At 37.6% G+C, this 21,214-nt stretch overlaps 1 protein-coding gene across 6 annotated transcripts in view; it reads left to right on the top strand.

The window, feature by feature from the left end:
* Positions 1–21,214, top strand: part of NSD1 (nuclear receptor binding SET domain protein 1) — a 143,544-nt gene that overhangs the window by 109,389 nt on the left and 12,941 nt on the right. For all 6 annotated transcript variants that reach the window (XM_027606131.2, XM_027606133.2, XM_027606134.2 and 3 more), the window contains 6 exons: positions 2,448–2,648; positions 3,854–4,033; positions 11,013–11,169; positions 12,639–12,844; positions 15,865–15,977; positions 20,863–21,132. In XM_027606131.2, coding sequence (XP_027461932.2) covers positions 2,448–2,648; positions 3,854–4,033; positions 11,013–11,169; positions 12,639–12,844; positions 15,865–15,977; positions 20,863–21,132 — 1,127 coding nt within the window. The remainder of the gene's footprint in view (positions 1–2,447; positions 2,649–3,853; positions 4,034–11,012; positions 11,170–12,638; positions 12,845–15,864; positions 15,978–20,862; positions 21,133–21,214) is intronic.

The following is a 21,214-nucleotide window of genomic DNA, read 5'->3' as shown; positions in this document are numbered from 1 at the left end:
TTGTGCATCTTTTTAATGTGCTTTTTTGCCGTGTTCCTTGATGAAGTATCTGTTCAAACCTTTTTTATTTTCTTACTGTTGAGTTTTAAGAGTTCATTATATATATTCTGGATACAAGTTATTTATCAGATACATACCTTTAAAATTATTCTACCAAACTGTGGGTTGGTTTTTCATTTTCTTGAGTCTTTTGAAGAGCAGTTTTTTTAGTTGTAATGATGTTGTTTATCAGTTTGTTCTCTTTAGAGATTTTGCTTTGGTGTCATATTGAAGAAATCTTGTATAACTCAATGTCACAAAACTTTGTTTTCTAATGAAAATTTTATAGTTTTTGGTTTCAGCTTTATGTCTAAGGCCTATTTTGAATTGATTTTTATATATGACCTGAAGTAGAGTTCTTATTTTTGAGGGGAGGAAATTTTACCCTAGTTTTAGTCAAGATGAATAGAGTAAGAATAAAGGAATCATTTCTTTTTTCTTGTGGCTCACCCTATTTTCCTAATGTGGAGTGACCACACCATAATTTAGGTCATTCCAGTTTAGTATTGGCATCAGGCAGTAAATAGTTTGCTTATTTCCAAATGCATAATTAAAATTTTTTCTTAAAATCATTATTAGCTGGGTGATCTTACGGTTCATAGGTGTGGTGGGTTATTTTAATGAATTCCTGTTTCCAGCAAGTGTTGGGGGCAAGATTCATGTTCGGGTCTGTCTCTCAAGCCTGGGCTCTTTCCCTTATTTTGTATTGCTTCTCAGAGGTAGTTTCTTTTTTTTCTTTTTTAATTTCCCTTTTCTTAAACTTTGTATTACAGAAATCCTCAGACATTTACAAAAGTAGAACAGTATAAAATAACCCTATGTATTCATCGTTTAGCTTCAGTAGTTACCAGTTTTCTGCCTCTGTTTACCCATATATTTCTTTTTATTTTTTATTTGTTCCAGGGGTACAGGTCTGTGATTCATCAGTCTTATATAATACCCAGTGCTTTACCCATATATTTCAAAAGGTCTAACACAACTTAAAAAAATATATCTAATGTGTAGCAAAATTATACAGTAACTTCTGTGTGTCACCTACTGCCCAGTCCCATTTTCAGATTTTCCCATATGTCTCAAAGATGTCTTCTTACAGTATTTTAATCAAGATCCAAATAAGACTGCCTTTATTGTATTTTTTGATATGTCTCTTAAATTTCTTTTAATCTACAACAGTACACCCTCATCCTATTTTTTAATGTCATTTATTTGTTAAGACAATGGTCATTTGTCCTGCTAAATTTTCCGCATTGCATATTTGGTTGATTGCATCTTTCAGGTGTCCTTAACTTGTTCCTCTATCTTCCATATTTCCTGGAAACATGTAGTTAGATCTAGAGGCTGGATTAATTTCAGGTCAGTTTTCTTTTGGCAGTAATGCTTTGTAGGTAGTGTGTACTTTCTATTGCATCACATCAGCAAGCATATATTATCAAGAGTTTCTCACTTAATGATCTTAAGATTGTTCAGTAGGTTCATGTTATCAGCCTGATAAGTCTATTACAAAGTTCTTTACTGTGATATTGTGATATATAATAAAACATACATATTTTGGTCTTTTAGCTTGTGGCACAGAGCTCCCAAAACCTTGGCCTCTCCTAAGTGGTGAGAGTGATAAAGATGTCCTTTGTGTGTGTTTTATTATGTTAATAAAAGACGCACCTGAGGATGGGGGCTTGATTGCCAGGAGAACCAACCTTATGATTAGAGGGCTAGAACTCTCACTCCTATCCCCCCTAATCTCTAGGGAGGGGAGGGGGCTGGAGGTTAGGTCAATCCCCAGTGGCCAATGGTTTAATCAGCCTATGCAATGAAGTCTCCATCAAAACCCAAAAGGATGGGTTTCGGAAGCTTCTGGATTGGTAGGTATGTGGAGATTCAGAATAAAGTGGTGCTCTTGAAGAGGGCATGGAAGCTCTACACCCTTTCCTCATACCTTGCCCTATGCATCTCTTCCATGTAGCTATTCATGAGTATTATCTTTCCATGATAAATTGGTGATTCAGTAAATAAAATGTTTCTCTGAGTTCAGTGAGCCATTATAGCAAATTAAACCCAAGGAAGTGGGGGTTGTAGGAACCTCTGATTTATAGCCAGTCAGAAGTATAGGTGACAACCTGGACTTGAGACTGTCATCTGAAGTTGGGGGCAAGGACCGTCTTGTAGAATTGAGTCCTTAACCTGTGGGATATGATGTTACCTCCATGTAGATAGTTTCAGAATTGAGTTGAATTGTAAGACACCCAGCTGGTGTTGGAGAATTGCTTGGTGGTACGGAGCACCGCCCCCCCCCCCCCCCAGTATTGGAACTTGGTACAGAATTGTGTACTTAATAAACTTTTCATTAATGGTTTAGCATTGGATGATTTCTTGAATTGGTGTTAATTTATTACCTTCCTTTTGTTTACCAGGAATCCATACCTGTTTTGTTTGTAAGCAGAGTGGAGAAGATGTTAAAAGGTGCCTTTTGCCCTTGTGTGGAAAGTTTTACCATGAAGAATGTGTCCAGAAGTATCCACCCACTGTCATGCAGAACAAGGGCTTCCGGTGCTCCCTCCACATCTGTATAACCTGCCATGCTGCTAATCCAGCCAGTGTTTCTGCATCTAAAGGTATGGGTTTCTCACATGGACTGGTCTAATTGTAGAACCTTGGTGTCATTGGTGTATTTCCAGATGCGATGTGGTGTATCTCTTCATGGCCTCTCTAGCTTTTGTCAGAGTACCAGCATTTTATGTGAGAGAGAAGAAAATAATGGACTAGTCCAACAGTTCCCACATTGTATTCTATGGAGCCCTGTTGTTACGTGGTGGCTTCAGATATTTGGATTTCACGTGATATTTAGTTTGAGAAAGTGTTCTGCTGTAGGTCTTCCTCTCCCTACTCCATTAGACCAAAATACATTCTTTTCCTGTGGACCCTTTATCTCTGTGGTTGTCAGATGTGATATTATTCAGGTACAAATTTAGGGCAGAATTTAGGTTTTTGTTTTGTGTTGATTTGTTTTGTTTTTTAAATTGGAAACTTCTATCCTGACACCTCTTTCCTGCTTTATAGAGAGCTGAGGTTTCCAAAAGTATGCCCAGAGAGTCCCTACTTCTCCCATAAGGGATTGAGCAGGAAACATTTACCAGATACTACTTAAGACATTTGTGCACATACCCAGTGTTTTGTCTTTTCTTCTAATTAGACTGGCAGTACCTTTTGTAATATGATTTCCTGAGCCTATAGATCTCATCGGTCTTAAGTACAGTAATTTCACTTGCTTGATCAAAATTATAGTTTAACTATCAGCTTATCTTCCCCTTTTCAGTTGCTGTTGTAGATTGCATTTAGGTGGTTTGGTAATGGTTTTTAGTAGGTGATGTATATTAGAGGACATATTTTATCTGGAAGGGGTGGGAAGTTTCATTCACCTAAAAATTCAGGCTTTAAGAATCAGTACCAGGCAATGAAAGCAAGCATTAGTCTTTCTCCTAGCTGCCTTTTTATTCTGATTGTGAACATCCCCCCTATTTAGTTTGGGGCTGATGCCAGGTTTCCTAGAAGTCAGGGCAGTGGATTGAATAGGGCTTTCCTGGGTGAGGCAGGCTCACTTAACAGTTGTGGGATCTGACTCCTTTATGGCAGCTTATCACATAGCTCCCATCTGAGCTTTTCATAGTGAATTGTGTGTTTTGTGATCCCTTGTCTACCTAGTAGTGCTTCCTTCTATTAGTGACATTTTCTCAGTGCTGACAAAGAGATTTCAAAACTCATGTTGCTTTTATGTTTGTTTTTCTTTTACTACTGGTTTTCCTGCTTCTTGTAATTTTAGGTCGTCTGATGCGTTGTGTCCGCTGCCCTGTGGCATACCATGCCAATGACTTTTGCCTGGCTGCCGGGTCCAAGATTCTTGCATCTAATAGTATCATCTGCCCTAATCACTTTACACCTAGGCGGGGCTGCCGAAATCATGAGCACGTTAATGTTAGCTGGTGTTTTGTATGCTCAGAAGGTAAGACATGACTGCTTAATATATGAATAGTCTAAAAAGAGATTAATACAATATTCTAATTGCAACAAAAATTATTTTCTTCACATTGTTACTAGAGAAATATTAGGAAGTAATGTCCTGAATTAATGATAACATAGCAAACGTTTAAACTTGTTTTTTTCCCCCAATAGGGAGAGGTTTTATTTTATTATTTTGAGTAATGACCTTATTTTTATTAAAACGATGAACAAATGAAGGGCACCTGAGTGGCACAGTCATTTGAGCATCTGACTATTGGTTTTGGCTCAGGTAGTGATCTTAGGGTAGTGGGATCGAGCCCTGCCTTGGGCTCAGCGCTTATCATGGAGTCTGCTTGAGCTTCTCTCTCCCTCTGCCCATTCCCCTATCCCCTACTTCTCGCGTGCATGCATGTGTACACACACACTCTCTTAAATAAATAAACAGATGTTTAAAAAAATAAATAATAAACAAATGAAACAATAAAGAAAAGGACATGGGAAAGGAAACAAAATCACCCTTGGAAAATGGGAGAATATGATCAAAAAAGAATACAAACTTCCAGTTAGAAGATGAGTAAGTTTGGGGGACTTAATGTACAGCATGGGAACTGTAGTTAACAATACTGTATTGTATATTTGCAAGCTGCTAAAGAGAGTAGATCTTAAAAATTCTCACTACCACCCAAAAAAAAAAAAAAAATTGTAACTATGTGAGGTGTTGGATGTGTTACCGAAACTTATTTCAGCAATCATTTCACAATATATACATATATCTAGTCATTCTGTTGTACACTTTAACCTTACACAATGTTATAGTTATATCTTAATAAAGCTGGGGGGGGAGGAAAGATAAACTGGAGGGAGGAAATCAATCTAAATTGGAGGGAGGGTGGGAGGAAATAAATAAATAATCCTAAATTGTCCCAAGTCCCACCATCAGAAAAAACCATTGGTTAAATTTAAGTGATACTACTTAAGACATTTGTGCATACACCCAGATAGCAGGGGTAGATACCTAGATAGAAACAGTTCTAGAAGATGGTATTAATATTGTGCAATTGTGTATCTTTTTTGTTAAATCGTTTATTCATGAATTTAAAGGGTGAAACAAAGGGAAAGTGAAGGAATTTATGAATGTCTATAAAATGTTTCCTCACTGTTAAGGATATTAATTCCTAGAAGTTCTTCTAAAGTGGAGGAAAAATAAATTTTATATCTTTTTTTTCCTTCAACTTAAAACATCTCCTTTAGAATAGTCAGTGTTGTGCTTCTTACATACTTTTTCTTTCCATTTTTCACAGCCTCATTTTTGCTAGTTATTATAAGTGGATGATTTAGTAATCATCACTAGTCTATTTACTGTGGTGCTTTTATAGTTCTCATTTCCTTATTTTAATTTTTTCTGTGGTGGGCTTAACTTCCAGGAAGCGCCCACAGGTGCTATAATCCTCTGCTTGAGGCTATTTGACATTTGCCCTCTATACCATAAGCCTGTGTTGGTTTGCTATAAAACTTGTAAGCTACATGTTCTATTTCTAAGACTGTTGTGGACATTGCTTCACTATTTTTTTCTGATGTTAAGGGTGGCACCAGTTCTCTTACCTAGTTTCTTCATTACTTTTCAAATTGACGAAATTTTGTTGATTAGTCATTTGGGGGGAAAAATTTCTCTCACTTTTCTGTTTTTGAATACTGGTAATGCAATTTCATGAAAACTTGGCTGGTTATGAACATTTTGAGGGACTGATATTTGTTTATTTGAGAGAGAGCATGTGTGCGATTGGAGGAGAGGGAGAAGCTTAAGCAAGCTCCACACCCAGCTTGAGCCCAGTGTGGGGCTCAGTCTTACAACCCTGGGAGCATGAGCTGAGCTGAAATTGAGTCAGATGCTTAACCAACTGAGCCACCCAAGTGCCCTCTGAGGAACTCAATTGAAAAGTCAAAATGTGTAATTGAATGAGCATCCCTTTTGAGAAATTTGGACATACTAAATAGTGCTAAAGCCAAAAAAAGAAGTTTTTTTTGACTGCTTTATGTGATTGAAAATGGTCAATTTGGAGTGTGTGTTCTTAGAAGATTTATGTAACATGACAATTTAAGGAAAAGTTAAACTTAACTGACTAGAGCTTTACACCAGGACATGGTTTGTATCCTCAAACTATGCTGCTAATACAGAATAAATAAAAAGAATGTTAAGTGCAGTTCTGTGGATAGAAAGGGAACCTTTGGTGTAGAGATGTTTTAATTCACAAAGTGGACATTTTTCTTTGTTCTTATAATACCTGCTTCTTATAACACGGTCTTGTGGTAGGTACTGCTGCCTCTTTATCGTAGCACCCTTCTTTTGTTTAGAAGAAAGTTAGAGATAAGAGTTTTGGTATTCAATAACATTTAAATATAACTTTCTATAATTCTGGTCTTAGACTAAAAACAGGTTTCTGGGAGGCTGAAGTGTAAGCTCCAAAAGTTTTCTACATTTCTTGGAGATGGGACGATGAGACAGTTTCAGCATTAGACCTTTCTTTTTATTTTTTAAGGAGAGAGAGAGAGAATTTTATGGAGGCTCCCGAGGGGCTTGATCTCATAACCCTGAGATTATGACCTGAGTCGAATTCCAGTCAGATGCTTAACTGACTGAGCCACCCAGGCGCCCCAGCATTAGACCATAATTCCAGAGTGGGATGAAATGAATGAGATGGTTTAGAGTGAGGGTGCCCATAGCATTCCTGACATGGAGCATCCTAACTGAAAAGCTATCGAATCCAATAATGGATACTCATAATGATAACTTAGTCACCTAGGAAACTTAGTAGCTGCAGCAGCAGCCCTCAAAAGTGTGATCCAAGATCCTTCGGAAGGGGTGAGGACCCAGAGGCCCTTTTAGGGGCTTCCATGAAATCATAACTCTTTTCATAATAATAATAAGATATCACGTGCCTTTTATAGTTTGTTGACATTTGCACTGATGGTTCAAAAACCAGTGGTGGGTAAAACTGCTGGCACCTAATACAAATCAAGGCATTGGCTCTAAAACATACAAGTAGAATCAGTCATTATATTCTGTATTACCACATGCTCTCAGTAAAAAAAAAAAAAAAGTTTCACATAAGACTGTTCTTGAATAACATTTATTAATTTTATTAAATCTCAACCCTCAGGTGAACATTGTTTTAATATTCTGTTATAATAAAATAGAAGTACACTAAAGTAGATCTGTTGCATACTGAAGGTTATCTTAAGTTAAAGCACTCATGTAGTTGAGTGGCACCTGGGTGGTGCAGTTGGTTGAGTGTCCGATTCTTGGTTTCAGCTCAGATCATCATTTAGGGTTCATGAGATTGAGCCCTTGTGTTGAGCTCCCCGCTTTGGTGGGGAGTCCGCTTGGGATTCTCTCTCCCTGTCCCCTCCCCCTGCTGTGTCACACTTTTTCTCTTCACCCCACAAGTAAATAAATCCTTAAAAAAATATTTGTGGGCGCCTGGGTGGTTCAGTTGGTTAAGCGACTGCCTTTGGCTCAGGTCATGATCCTGGAGTCCCGGGATCGAGTCCCACATCGGGCTCCCTGCTCAGCAGGGAGTCTGTTTCTCCCTCTGACCCTCTTCCCTCTCGTGCTTTCTATCTCTCATTCTCTCTCTCTCTGAAATAAATAAATAAAATCTTTAAAAAAAATTTGCAAAAATGTAAAACTTGTTAGCTCACTAACAATTTTTTATTTTGGAAAATATAGTTATTTTTTTTACAAAAATGTTATTTTTATTAACATAATAGATTTATTGTTATTTTTAAGTGAATTAACAAATGTTTTATTAGATTTATTATTAATTTTATGACCTGAGCCGAAATCCAGTCAGATGCTTAACTGGATGCTCTAAATATTTATTAGATTTATTAATTATTTTATTAGATTTAATTTATTATTTTTAAGTGAATTAATAAATATTTTAAAAATTTCTTAGTTTTGGTTCCAGTTTAGTAAGTTTAATATTTTTAGCCTACATAAACAAAACTTCTTTGGGACTCTCCATCATTGTTCAAGAGTATAAAGTTATCCTGAGTCCAGAAAGCCTGAGAACTGCTGGTCCTACTCTCTAAGATTATCCTGCTATTAGACAACAGAGACAGAGTAGAGCCTTAGGACATTTTTGCCCGTGTAGGGAGAAAGCTGAAGGTGATCATTCAGAGTATTAGGATAATAATATGGTAAACTGCTAAATTGAAAGGAACAAGTTCCTGGAATTCAGCAATGTGCTTAAAATTTATTTTCTCTTACCTCTTCCACAGAATGTCACTTTTTTCTCTTTTGCTTTCTTTTGATGGTTCATGTAGTTTTCCCTCTTCTGTCTTACTGTCCTTTCTCCTATACATCTCCCTTACTGCCACCAGATAAACTCTCCTGCCTACCTCCCATCCATTTACCCAGATTAATTCTGTTGATTTCTTTTGTCATATTCTCTCTCAGCTCATATCATGTCCTTCCCTGCAAAACTGTTTGCCACTATTTCCCCTCAGCTCTGTCCTTAGCCTTTCTTCAGTGGGTATTCTTATATGCAGATTTCTTTTCATGCTATATAACCTCCTTTTAAGGCCTAGTGCAAAGGCCTTGTTGTACAGGAAATATTTCTAGTGTGTTATGAAAGCCAGCTTACTAAAAGGAAGATTTTTCTACCAAGTCCATGTAGTTGGCAAACTACACGGTTAATCAGATTGTGACTTAGCAGATAACTAAACATAAATAGGAAATGTTCTAGAAGGTGTATTATTGGGGCAGGTAAATTATGTCACTGTACATCACTCTTATGTCCCATGCTAAGATTGTTCGACTCATCCTACGAAATGCACAAGAATAGCTAAATATGAGTTTCAGAGCAGAGAGTACAGGCTATATGTATTGAGTAAACAAGTTCTTCAAACTTGTTGTAGCAACAGACTTTTTTCCAAATGAAATATCACTGAATCAAGCTTCAGTATACAACAGAGATAAAAGGAGAGCTTCTTTAATTGAAAAGGAGTTGGGTCTTAAGCACACAGTCCTGGCCCCAAGAAAATAAACACCCCAGAGCTTAACACCCCAGAGCTTATTTTAAGAGCTTGCTGCAGATGATTGAGAAAAGGAAAAAGTCAGCCTGGATAGGATGGTGTCACAGAATCTAAGTTTTTTATAGGATATTACGAGGCAAAAGGGGCACAGTAAAACTCAGATGATGTGGACATATACTTTGCTAAGGCTTTATGCCCCACTAACTTCAGGATGAGATTTGGAGTTACATGCTTGAGTCTAGCATGTTTGAAACATGCTCGTTTCTGGCATAAGATAATAGGGTATTTTTGATGGCTGCATAATATTCCTGTGTGTGTGTGTGTGTGTGTGTGTGTGTGTGTGTGTGTGTGTGTGTGTGTGTGTGTAAATATCCAGTAGTGCAATTGCTGGGGCGTAGGGTAGCTCTATTTTCAACTGTTTGAGGAACCTCCATACTGTTTTCCAGAAATCTTGCCATTTGCGACGACATGGATGGAACTAGAGGGTATTGTGCTAAGTGAAATAAGTCAATCAGAGAAAGACATGTATCATATGATCTCACTGATATGAGGAATTCTTAATCTCAGGAAACAAACTGAGGGTTGCTAGAGTGGTGGGGGATGGGCGGGAGGGGGGAGGCTGGCTGATAGACATTGGGGAGGGTATGTGCTATGGTGAGCGCTGTGAATTGTGTAAGACTGATGAGTCACAGACCTGTACCTCTGAAAGAAATAATACATAATATGTTTAAAAAAAAAAAAAAGATGGTAGGAAGGGAAAAGTGAAGGGGGCGAAATCGGAGGGAGAGATGAGCCATGAGAGACGATGGACTCTGAGAAACAAACTGAGGGTTATAGAGGGGAGGATGGTGGGGGGATGGGTTAGCCTGGTGATGGGTATTAAAGAGGGCATGTATTGAATGGGGCACTCGGTGTTATACGCAAACAATGAATCATGGAACAGTACATCAAAAACTAATGATGTGATTAACATAATAAAATAAAATTTAGAAAAGATAATAGGGTATTTATTATATTCCTTAAATATGAATCCTCTATCTGAAATTTTTTATAGTCTGAAACTATGAAGATTTCATCCTCAGATACATAAACTGAATTCCTCTGAAAATCTTTAGGAAGTGAAAATTCATTGTCATTGCAGTATATGTAATTATCCTGGTGTCTGAAAACCTCAGTGGAGAAGGGGAGAACATTTATTTAACTAAGTTTAGGCAATAAACCACATTAGTACCTATGATTTTGGTCACCAGTAAAAATCACAGATATTTCAGTTGTAGATATCTTAAAATATTTTGCAATCATTGTTACTGCTAGATCTTATGTATTACAAAGAAACATATGTAACTCTAATCTCTTATTTTAACATTTTGATAATTATACCTTAATGTAACAGTGTCCTTTTAATTTATGTGTTAGGTTAATGTTTATAAATGTTATTCTGAAAAGAGCCCATAGGTGTCAGAGTGCCAAACATAAAAAAGATAAAAGAGTAATTTTAAAAGGGGAAAGGAACTGACCATATGGGGACTACTTATGTGTTAAACATTACTGTGCCATTTATTCACTGTTTAGTCTTCAAATAGATGTGATTATTTACTGTTCGGTGTGGAAAATTTAGTGTATTGTCTTTTAGTGAAGAGAAAGAAATGTGTATATGCCCATAACTTGACTTTGAGCGGTTGACTTCTGACCTCACTGCCCTAACCTAATTTTGCCAATGGGACCTTATGTTTATTTGCTGTGAATATAACAAACCCTCAAGGTTGTGGTTCACAGGGAATATTGGAGAGGGAATAAGTGCTCTTGTAGAAGTCTTTCTGAATAACTAAATTACTAAGCCCTTCGCTGGGAGTTAAATAATTGGTTAGGAGCAAAAGCTGTTTCAGCTGGGTTATTATATGCAGTCTTGTGATTCTGAGTGCCAGATTTTTTGATTCCCACAGGAGGCAGCCTTCTGTGCTGTGATTCTTGCCCTGCTGCTTTTCATCGTGAATGCCTGAACATTGATATCCCTGAAGGAAACTGGTATTGCAATGATTGTAAGGCAGGCAAAAAGCCACATTACAGGGAAATTGTCTGGGTAAAAGTTGGACGATACAGGTGAGTGAGCATGAAGGAAATTGGCACTGACTTCTTTTACCATCCCATCCTCTGTTTCTTGGGATCTCAGATACAGTGCTTAACTCTTTTCTTTTTTCTTTTCCTTCCTTCCTTCCTTCATAATTTTTCTGATTAAGCAAGGTCCACCCTTCTCCCCATTAATTTTCCATTACAAAAGAAAAAAACTACTAATTTTTATGTTTTGTGATTATAGGAATAATACATATTCCCTGTAGAGAATTCATTAATGAAAATAAAATCCATAACAAACAAGGAAGATACATTGCTAGCAGTTTGGAGTATTTTCTTAGAGACACACCAATGCATGTACCCTCAAAATAATTGGCCTTATATTTTATACTCAGTTTTGTGTCTTTTCCTTTTTAAAATTATTTTTATTGAACATGGAACATACAAAAGAATATCATAACATGCATGATTTAAAAGAATCAGAAAGGAATATCTGTGTATGTACCTCTCATTTAAAGAAAATAGCATATTGCTAGTACTTTTGAGGCTCCCTCCATGACCCTTTCTGAATCCACTCTCTTCCCACCCCGAGAGGTAAGCACTATACTACATTTTGTGTTTTTTATTCCTTTGCCTTGCTGTAATGGTTTACCACACGTATAATGTTTTGTTCTGCATGTTTTAGACCTTTTCATAAAGAAATTGTTGCTATATTTTCCTGCAGCTTGCTTTTTTCATTTACTGTTACGCTCCTGAGATTTAATAGTAGTTAGTGCAGTGCTCTAGTTCATACTTTGCTGTTCTACATTTCTTCTTGATATAGTCTTAACAAAACAGTGCAGTTCGTTTATCCATTCTCCTTTTTGGACTATGAGCATTTTGTTAGTGTTCCTTAGTGTACATGCACAGTTTTTCTAGGAATAGGGGTTTCCAGCTGAAATAGCTAATGCCAAATTGTCTTCCTAAAGTGGACGAAAAGCATTAATTTACATGCTTTTTATTTTCGGAGGCATTTCTTGGTGTCATTGTTCTATGCCCCTCACAATTTTTGAAACTTTTCCTTTTTAAAGGCTAAATTATATTTCATTGTATCATATACTATAGGTACTTTAACATCCCCTAAATGTTGGGCATTTCGATTGTTTCTAGGTTTTCATTCTTATAGATAATACTTTAGTGAACATTATAGTCAAAGCTTTGTTTATATCTTCTATGAGATAATTATTTAGTGTTAAATTATTATTTCCTTTATAGATTCCTTAAAGTAAAATAACTGAGTCTAAAAAGTATATATGTGAGCACATCTGTGAGAATGGCCATTTTCAGGTTTTCAGCACATACTGCTTATTTGTTCTCTAGTTAGATTGTAAAAATTGACTAGGTTGGACTTTCATGTAGATAGACATCACTATTCCTTATTCCTGTCCTAAAAGGTAGGTCATTTTCTTAGTGTCTTGCAGTCTTCTAAAGGTTTCCTTCCTTGTTTTCACCTTTCCCAGGTGGTGGCCAGCTGAGATCTGCCATCCTCGAGCTGTACCTTCCAATATCGATAAGATGAGACATGATGTGGGCGAGTTCCCTGTGCTCTTCTTTGGGTCTAATGACTATCTGTGGACACATCAGGCCCGAGTCTTTCCCTATATGGAGGGGGATGTGAGCAGCAAGGATAAGATGGGCAAAGGCGTGGATGGGACATATAAAAAAGGTAACTTTATATTTTTGTTTCTCAGGCCAACACAGACCTCTGTTGCCCAAGTATCTATTCTGTTACGTGTTAGAATTCACATATGTTCCGTTAGCGGCTGTGTTCTGCTCTCTGGGGCAGCTACAGGATTTTACAGGAAAGTTGATCCACATAATTCATTACTTTTGAGCCTAGCCTTTATGTAACAGGAATTTCCTTGAGGGAGGTTTTTGTCTTACCAGTTCTGTTTTCTCAGCATCTTATCAAAAGTACTGGAGCTTTGGAACTATTTTATAGCCTAAACCCTGTGGTTTGCTAGACAAGAGTCAGATTCTCTAATAGAGTTGTGTTTGTTCCAAGGAAGTTACAGAGAAGTTATAGAGCAAAATAAAATAGTGAAAGTCAAAGCATAAATGTTCTGAATCAAAAGGGATTTTTTTAAGCTGGCCTAGCAGTGAAGGAGTGGGGACATTTGGGTTAGAAGGAGTTGAGTCAACTATGAGCCTCAGTTTTCTCTTACTATATAATGAGTAAAGGTTGCACTGGGAATTCAGTGAGGTAATAAAAACAACCAGCAGAGCGCATAGTTGGTATCCGATCAATGATAATTATCTTCTTCCTTTAGCTGTCCTTTGAAAGGCAGTATAGGTATCTCGTATTATTCGAAGATACTTGGACATTGAAGTATATAGATTTTGTATGGTGAGGTGGAGATTCTAAGCAGGTAAAACTTTCTCATAAGGTGAAGATTCAAAGAAAATTCTAAGCAGGTGAAACTTCCTGGATGGGGAGTGAGAATCATGTCCATAGGGAACAAGTTTCACAAAGGTTCCGTTTGCCTCCTGTCATTTCAGTGGGTCCTCACTTACCTGTTGGCCATGTGGTTTCTGTGTGGATATGGGTTATTAGTATTAACACTATAGGAGCTTGGCTCTTGAGTCTTGTAGTCTTGGATGGTCAGGGACCACTTGACCAACATCTTTGCCTGTGTAGAGCTGGCCACCACAGAGGCTGGGGGAGAAGGTAGAGTTGTAGGGACTACCACAAGTCTGATTCTGCTGAAGCTCTGGGATTCTACTCTCCTATGCCTCAACCCTGGGCTGGCGGGGTGCCTCTGCCTTCAAAGAATACATGTTTTTATGGGGGAATTGGACACAGATACAAGCAGTCAAAATGTTATTCATTGCGTGTTGTGGCAGAACTGTGCATGGTATGCTATGGGAACAGACCAAGAGGAAGCATAACTGTGCTGGGGATCAAAGTTGGAAGTCATGGATTGGTTTTTTCCAAGTGATTTTTGAGGAGTGAACCTTAATAATAATCGTTATCATTTGTTGTTTGCCAGGCCCTGTTCAGTTTGTTTTCTGCTTTAACTCCTTGTGGTAATAGTATTAGTTAGGTGTCACTATCCTTATCTTACAGATGAGGAAAGTGAGGCACATAAAAGTTAAATTACTTGCCCTAGGTGCCAGTGCCAGTAAGTAGAGGAAGATTTCAAACTCTAGCATTCAGGCTCCAGAATCTACACTCTTCACCCCTACATTGATGGTGAAGAAGTTAACAAATGAAAATCTTAACAAGAAGATAGCACATGTGAAAGCATATGTTAAATCTAACATGTTGAGTGAATGACCTCTAGTTATGTGGTATAGTTTAATATGGGGTTGGGGGAACACAGGGCTGTTAGCCAGAAAAGGTGGTAGGTAAGTTTACATGGTCAGAGCAGAATTTTTAGGGATCTTTGAGTTTTGGGACTATAGAAGGTGAGAGGCTGTGGCCAGTGATGTCTGTGATGTGGCTGTTTTGGTAGTTCCAGGCAGAGATGACAAGATTGTGAAGTGAGGTGTCCCTGGGGTGGTGAGGATGATGGGTACTTGAATAGACATTAAGTAAACAGACTAGTCAGGACATGCTGAATAATAGAATCAAGAAAGGAGTGATTATTTAAAACACACACACACACACACACACAACAAAAGCTCTGTTAAATGTTTAACAGGGAAATGGGGAAAAGGGGATGGACCCTTTTCTTTAAAGAATTGACAGAATATGGGGAAAGCTACAGAGAGGAAAGAGGGGCAAGAATTGGAGTTCTTTTCAGAGTTTTTAATCTAGGTTACAAAGAACGAATTTTGAAAAAGAATGAAAAGCTTGTTTTAAGTGGAAAAGAATGAGAATCTTAAGATTTTGTTGGACTTCTAAGATACTACAGTCTTTTAATTTTAAGCACATGAAAGTACAGGACTTGAATAAAATCAGCTCTGAAGGTCTACGTATCATTACAGCTAATAATGGACGTTTACAGAGTGAATCTTAGGAGAGACTAGGACGGGTGCTCTTCAGAGAATCAGGCAAGAAGGAGAGGAAAACTTGAACTTCGAATTTCTTCCAGAGGAATGCAGCATGTTATTTGGCACCTAGGAGACAGAATGTTTCTGGAGGCAGGAGGTTCGGAACTGAGGAAAGAATTAGGCTTAATTAAGCACAGTGACTTTGCTGAACAGATACAGTCTTGTTGTTGTTGTTAGGAGATGTTATTTGGTGGCTTTTTCAAATCATTTAGCTGGATTTGTTTTGGTTTTGTTTTAAATTTTCCTCTGAAGGTGGTAGTCTATATTGTGCCATGTAGTGGTAGGTTATGTTTTGTCTTAATGCTATATCTGAATACCCTGGGGACTATAAATTAACTTGAAAATAGCAGTAATATGTAATTCTTAGTTGTCTATATAGTGCTGGCTGATTTTTTTTTTTTAAGATTTTATTTATTTATTTGAGAGAGAGAGCACGAGTTGGGGTGAGGGGGGAGAGGGAGAAGCAGGCTCCCCGCTGAGTAGGGAGCCCGATATGGGGCTTGATCCCAAGACCCCGAGATCATGACCTAAGCTGGAGGCAGACACTTAAATGACTGAGCCACCCAGGCGCCCCAGTTGCTGGCTGATTGTTGTCTAAAACATGGATTTTCTCCAACTTTAAAGGGGAAAAAACGGCAAAATAAACAACTCCACCCAAGATTAAGTGACTTGTGCTGTGTGTTTTCTTAGCTCTTCAGGAAGCTGCAGCAAGGTTTGAGGAGTTAAAGGCCCAAAAAGAGCTAAGACAGCTGCAGGAAGACCGAAAGAATGACAAGAAGCCGCCACCTTACAAACATATAAAGGTGAGAAAAAAACGCAGGAGACTATCTCCAGGAGAGACCCTGTTATAGAGTACTGTTTTCCTGCTGTGTTCATGAAGAGGTTTGGAAGCAGAAGCAGAGTTGCTTTTGGGTAGAGGTGTGAACTTGAAGGAAGATAAGAAAAAGTTCCAGAGCACCATTCCTAGCACATTGTCTACAGCTTCTATAAAGTCAGTTGTGTGTTGATAACTGTTTCTGTTGCCTTGGAAAGTCTTCTTATAGAAGTGGAGTGGATTAGAGTCTGTGCACAGGCAACATCTTGCAGTTTGAAGGCGACTCAAGCATGATAAAAAATGATAAATAGCCCTTAGATAGTATGAATAATACACATGGTAAGTCTTCTTGGTAATGGCTGATACTAAAGATATTTTAGGTAACCAGTATGATTAGGTTTCCCAAGGTCAGGAGAATTCATGTTATGTGTACCTAACCCCTAATGTGCCTAGTAAAAGAGTCTTCACCATTTATCATCTGGGTGCAACGGACCCTTTGTATTTTTCAATGTTTTAAATCATTTTTATGAATAATTTATAGAAGTAAAAATACAGGAATAATGAACAAATTTTTTTAGACATTTTAGTAAGTATTTATTAAAACCTCTCTTTAAAAACCCAATTTTTATTGTTAATTGCAATGTTCAAACATCAGAAAACATGAAAGAATACCATTAGCTCTATTAACAGAATGAGACTGCCCGGGTTCTTGTTGTAAAATATTTGTGGTGATGTCATGCCTGAATAAGAATACCATATTTCTTTTTTGTCAATAGAAATTCATTGTTAGTATAGCCATTGATATTTGAGTTTCTGAAGTCTTGGAGTCTGAGGTTTCATGTAGAGATCAATTTCATCACTATCTTTAGAGTCTAATGTGGTCAAGTATATCCCAAGTATTCCATGGGACATACTGAAACTAAAAAAACTATTTAAAAAAAAAAATCTGAAATTCAGATTTAATCAGGTGTCCTGGATTTTTAAAGCAACCCTACTAAAAGCAGACTACAAAGATGTTATCTCTAACCTTTCATACTTTCTGGAAAGATGACTTAATACTTTGGGCAATGCAACAGAGAAACTAAAGCGTCACTATTTCGCTGTTACATGCATAAGGTTTTGTAATTCCATCATTTTTCTGTTTTGTTAGTTTAGTCTCTTTTGGTAAAGGTGGGAATGACTGATGAGTAACTATGAATAACGGTGAAACAGTAAAATGTTATGAGTTACAGGAAATTAAGAACACTAAAATTCCATAATATAGCTTAGATTTTTTAAGGGTTTTTTTCTTTTTAAGATTTTATTTATTCATTCATGAGAGAGAGAGAGAGAGAGGCAGAGGGAGAAGCAGGCTCCCAAGATTCAGGGAGCCTGATGCGGGACTCGATCCCAGGACCCTGGGATCATGACCCGAGCCGAAGGCAGACGCTTAACCATCTGAGCCACCCAGGCGCCCTTTTTAAGGGGTTTTAATGGATGTACATAGTAGTTGCAGGATAGAATGAGGGGTTTTTTTTCTTCTTTTTTTTTTTAAGTGAATTTTCTTTTTGATCTTTAGAAGACCTCTAAGAAAATAAAATTCATAAAATATCAATCCTTACAAATAAAACTGCTGAAGAAAATACACTCAAAACCTAAAATTGGGTCTAAATGGACGCTGGTGGTGGTGTACTGAGAGTTCAAATGGAGTTATTGTGCGTGGAGTTCTAAGTGTAGTTAGGCCTCAAAAGGGGGAGAAGAATCTGGTTCCCACAGTCTTAGGTGTCAGACAACAGCAAGGGAGGCATTTCAGAGTTGTACATCAAGCATAATGAGCTCTTGAGAGAGCAGCTTCCTGGGGAGTGATCTAAATCAGAGAATTTAGAAGCCAACTTCTTTCCTCCATACCCCCTCCCCACCTTTTTAAAAACAAATACATTTCCAGGAAAAATGTTAGAACAAGGGTTGGCAAACTATAGTCCATGGGCCAAATCTGGCCTACTATGGTTGGGAAAAAAATTAAAATGAGAAGAATAATTCTAGGGACATGAAGATTACATGAAATTCAAATATCAGTGCCCATAAATGACGTTTTGACACTCATCCACGCTTATGTAGAAATTGTCTTTTGCTTCTTTTATGCCACAGTGACAGAATTGAGCTACATCTGTAGCCTGTAGAGCCCAAAGTATTTACTGTCTAGCCTTTTACAGGAGAGGTTTGTTAATCCCTGATATAGAGTGAGCATTAAACTGTACTTATGTATCTATATTGTTCTTAATCATGTGGGGGTATTTTTGTTTGTTTTTGCTTGTATGTTATGTTAGGCAAGAAACTTACTTGGGATTAATAACAAGTTAGATCGGATGTTAAGAAAGAATGGTTGAAACATATCTTTATAGAGAGAAAAGGAGTAGGGTGAAACTTTTATGGGAGGGAGGTCAGGTAAACATACCTTGAAACAGACAGGTATGTTCTGATGCCCTATGTGTAGGACCTGCGATCGGAGGTGAGTGAGTCAGTCCTTACCGTCTGTCCCCTTAGAGTTTGCTTTCCTCAGGGTTGTGACTTCCATTTACATGTGGTAGTAGTATTCCTCCATTAACAAAAAGTTTACAGGTTTGTTTTGTTTTGTTTTTTAAGATTTTATTTATTTATTATGAGGAGAGACAGAGCACACAAGCAGGGGAAGCAACAGAAGCAGTCTCCCCGCTGAGCTGGGAGCCCGACAGGAGGCTTGATCCCAGAACTCTGGGTTCATGACCTGAACCAAGCACAGACCCTTAACCATCTGAGCCACCCAGGTGCCCCAAGAAGTGTACAGCCTTTGCCAGTATTTTGAAGTATCTGGGAAGAGATCTGGCAGAGTTACATCCTTGTAAGGTGTTATCAAGAACTGGTTTGAGGACAGTTTATTTCTATAAACAGATTGGAGATTTTATAATATTGTTCAAGAAGAGGCAAAAACTAAAATGTTAGAAATGGAACCTTTTGGGAATTTATTTATTTATTTTAAAAGATTGTATTTATTTATTTGACAGAGAGAGACACAGTGAGAGAGGGAACACAAGCAGAGGGAGTGGGAGAGGGAGAAGCAGGTGATGCGGGGCTCAATCCTGGGACCCCGGGATTATGACCTGTGCCAAAGGCAGACGCTTAATGACTGAGCCACCCAGGCGCCCCCCCCTTTTGGGAATTTAGAGGATGGAAATAACTGTTTTGCTAATCATAGTGATTTCATTTTATTTTATATATATATATATATATATATATATATTTTTTTTTTTTTTTTTAAGTAGGCTCCACGCTGGGAGCCCAATGCAGGGCTCAAATTCACGACCCTGAGCTCAAGAGCCGGATGCTTAACTGACTGAGCCACCCAGGTGTCCCAGTCATAGTGATTTTAGATTGAATGGATGTGATAATCTAGAATATTTGATGTGACAAATAATTAAAAGAACATTAAAAGAAAAAATAATCATAGTATCTACCATGTTTAAGAGGCTGATAGACTCTGTACTAGACTTTTTACATATATTTCTTAATCTCACAATAATCTTGCAAGTGAAGTGATTTATCAGAATCATAAAACTCCTGAAAAGCCAATTTTTATGTATGGGATGGGTTTTTGAAGACTCACAGTTTGGCTATTCCAAGTGAAATAATAACAGGTAGGGGGGAACTCATGTGCACAAATCCATCTGTTATGGAATGTCTATTTTTTTCTCAGAAAATGCTCACGGCTTCAGTGTTACAGCAGCTGTTTGATCTCTGTTTTATTCACTGTAGTTTTTAGTACTAGCACCACTACTAAATAAATACATGAGTGACATTGCTGTAGTCTATTAAAAAGATTTCAAACTGTGATAATAAATATTAAAATTATTTCTTCACATACAGAAAGAATCCCAGTTACCCAGAGACATTTTCATGCCAACCATTTACCACTTAAGAATTTTTTTTTATGAAGAATTTTTTTTTTTTTTTTAGGGGCGCCTGCATGGCTTAGTCATTAAGTGTCTGCCTTCGGCTCAGGTCATGATCCCAGGGTCCTGGGATCGAGCCCCACATCGGGCTCCCTGCTCGGCGGGAAGCCTGCTTCTCCCTCTCCCACTCCCCCTGCTTGTGTTCCCTCTCTCTCTGTGTCTCTATCAAATAAATAAAAAATCTTTATAAAACAAAAATGTAGCAGCTAACATGGCGCCACCATGTGGTAATAGCAGAAACCCAGTTTATACTTAACTTGGCCTACCAGCTTTGAAATTATGATTTTCATAAAATGATTTTTTAAAAATTTTTGTGGGATCCCTAATGTGTATATTAAGTGAGGCTTTATGTCAGATTGCCTTAATCTTTTTTTCCTCCAATTTTTTATTGTAAAATATAGATAATGTAAAATTTATTAGTTTAATCATTTTTATATAGTTCAGTGATATTAAATGCATTCATAATGTTTGCATCCATTACCACCATCCATCTCTAGAACTCTTTTCATCTGGTTAAACTGAAACTCTGTACCCATTAAACATTAACTCCCCATTCTCCCCTCCTTGTTGCTTGGCAACTACCATTATACTTTTTCCTCTATGATTTTCACTACTCTAAGTACCTTATATACATACAATATTTGTTTTTTTTTAATCATTGGCTTATTTCACATAACATAATGTCTTCCAGGTTCATCCATATTGTAACGTGTCAGGATTTCCTTTCTTTTTAAGCTGAATAATATTCCATTATTTGTACCCCATTTAGCTGTTGTGAATAATGCCCTAAGTTCAAAATCATGTAAAATGTGGCATGCAACTTCAAAGAAAAGAAGTCTACCTTCTATAGGTCCTGAGTTGTCTTGTGTTGACTTGCCTGATGTTCTGTAGTATGTGTTTCTTCTGCAGGTGAACCGTCCTATTGGCAGGGTACAGATCTTCACTGCAGATTTGTCCGAAATTCCCCGTTGCAACTGTAAAGCTACTGATGATAACCCCTGTGGGATAGACTCTGAGTGCATCAATCGCATGCTGCTCTATGAGTGCCACCCCACAGTATGTCCTGCCGGAGGACGCTGCCAAAACCAGTGCTTCACTAAGCGCCAGTATCCAGAGGTTGAAATTTTCCGAACATTACAGAGGGGCTGGGGTCTCAGGACAAAAACAGATATTAAAAAGGTGAAGAAAATTTTTCATAATTTCCAGATTTTTTTTCTTCTTTGCAATTACTTAATATGAGTAATTATTCTTGATGAATATG

Source organism: Zalophus californianus, chromosome 5 (assembly GCF_009762305.2).
Source record: "Zalophus californianus isolate mZalCal1 chromosome 5, mZalCal1.pri.v2, whole genome shotgun sequence".
Lineage (NCBI taxonomy): Eukaryota > Metazoa > Chordata > Mammalia > Carnivora > Otariidae > Zalophus > Zalophus californianus.
The sequence above is the reverse complement of the archived record's forward strand: the minus strand, read 5'-3'. Positions and strand labels throughout refer to the sequence as shown.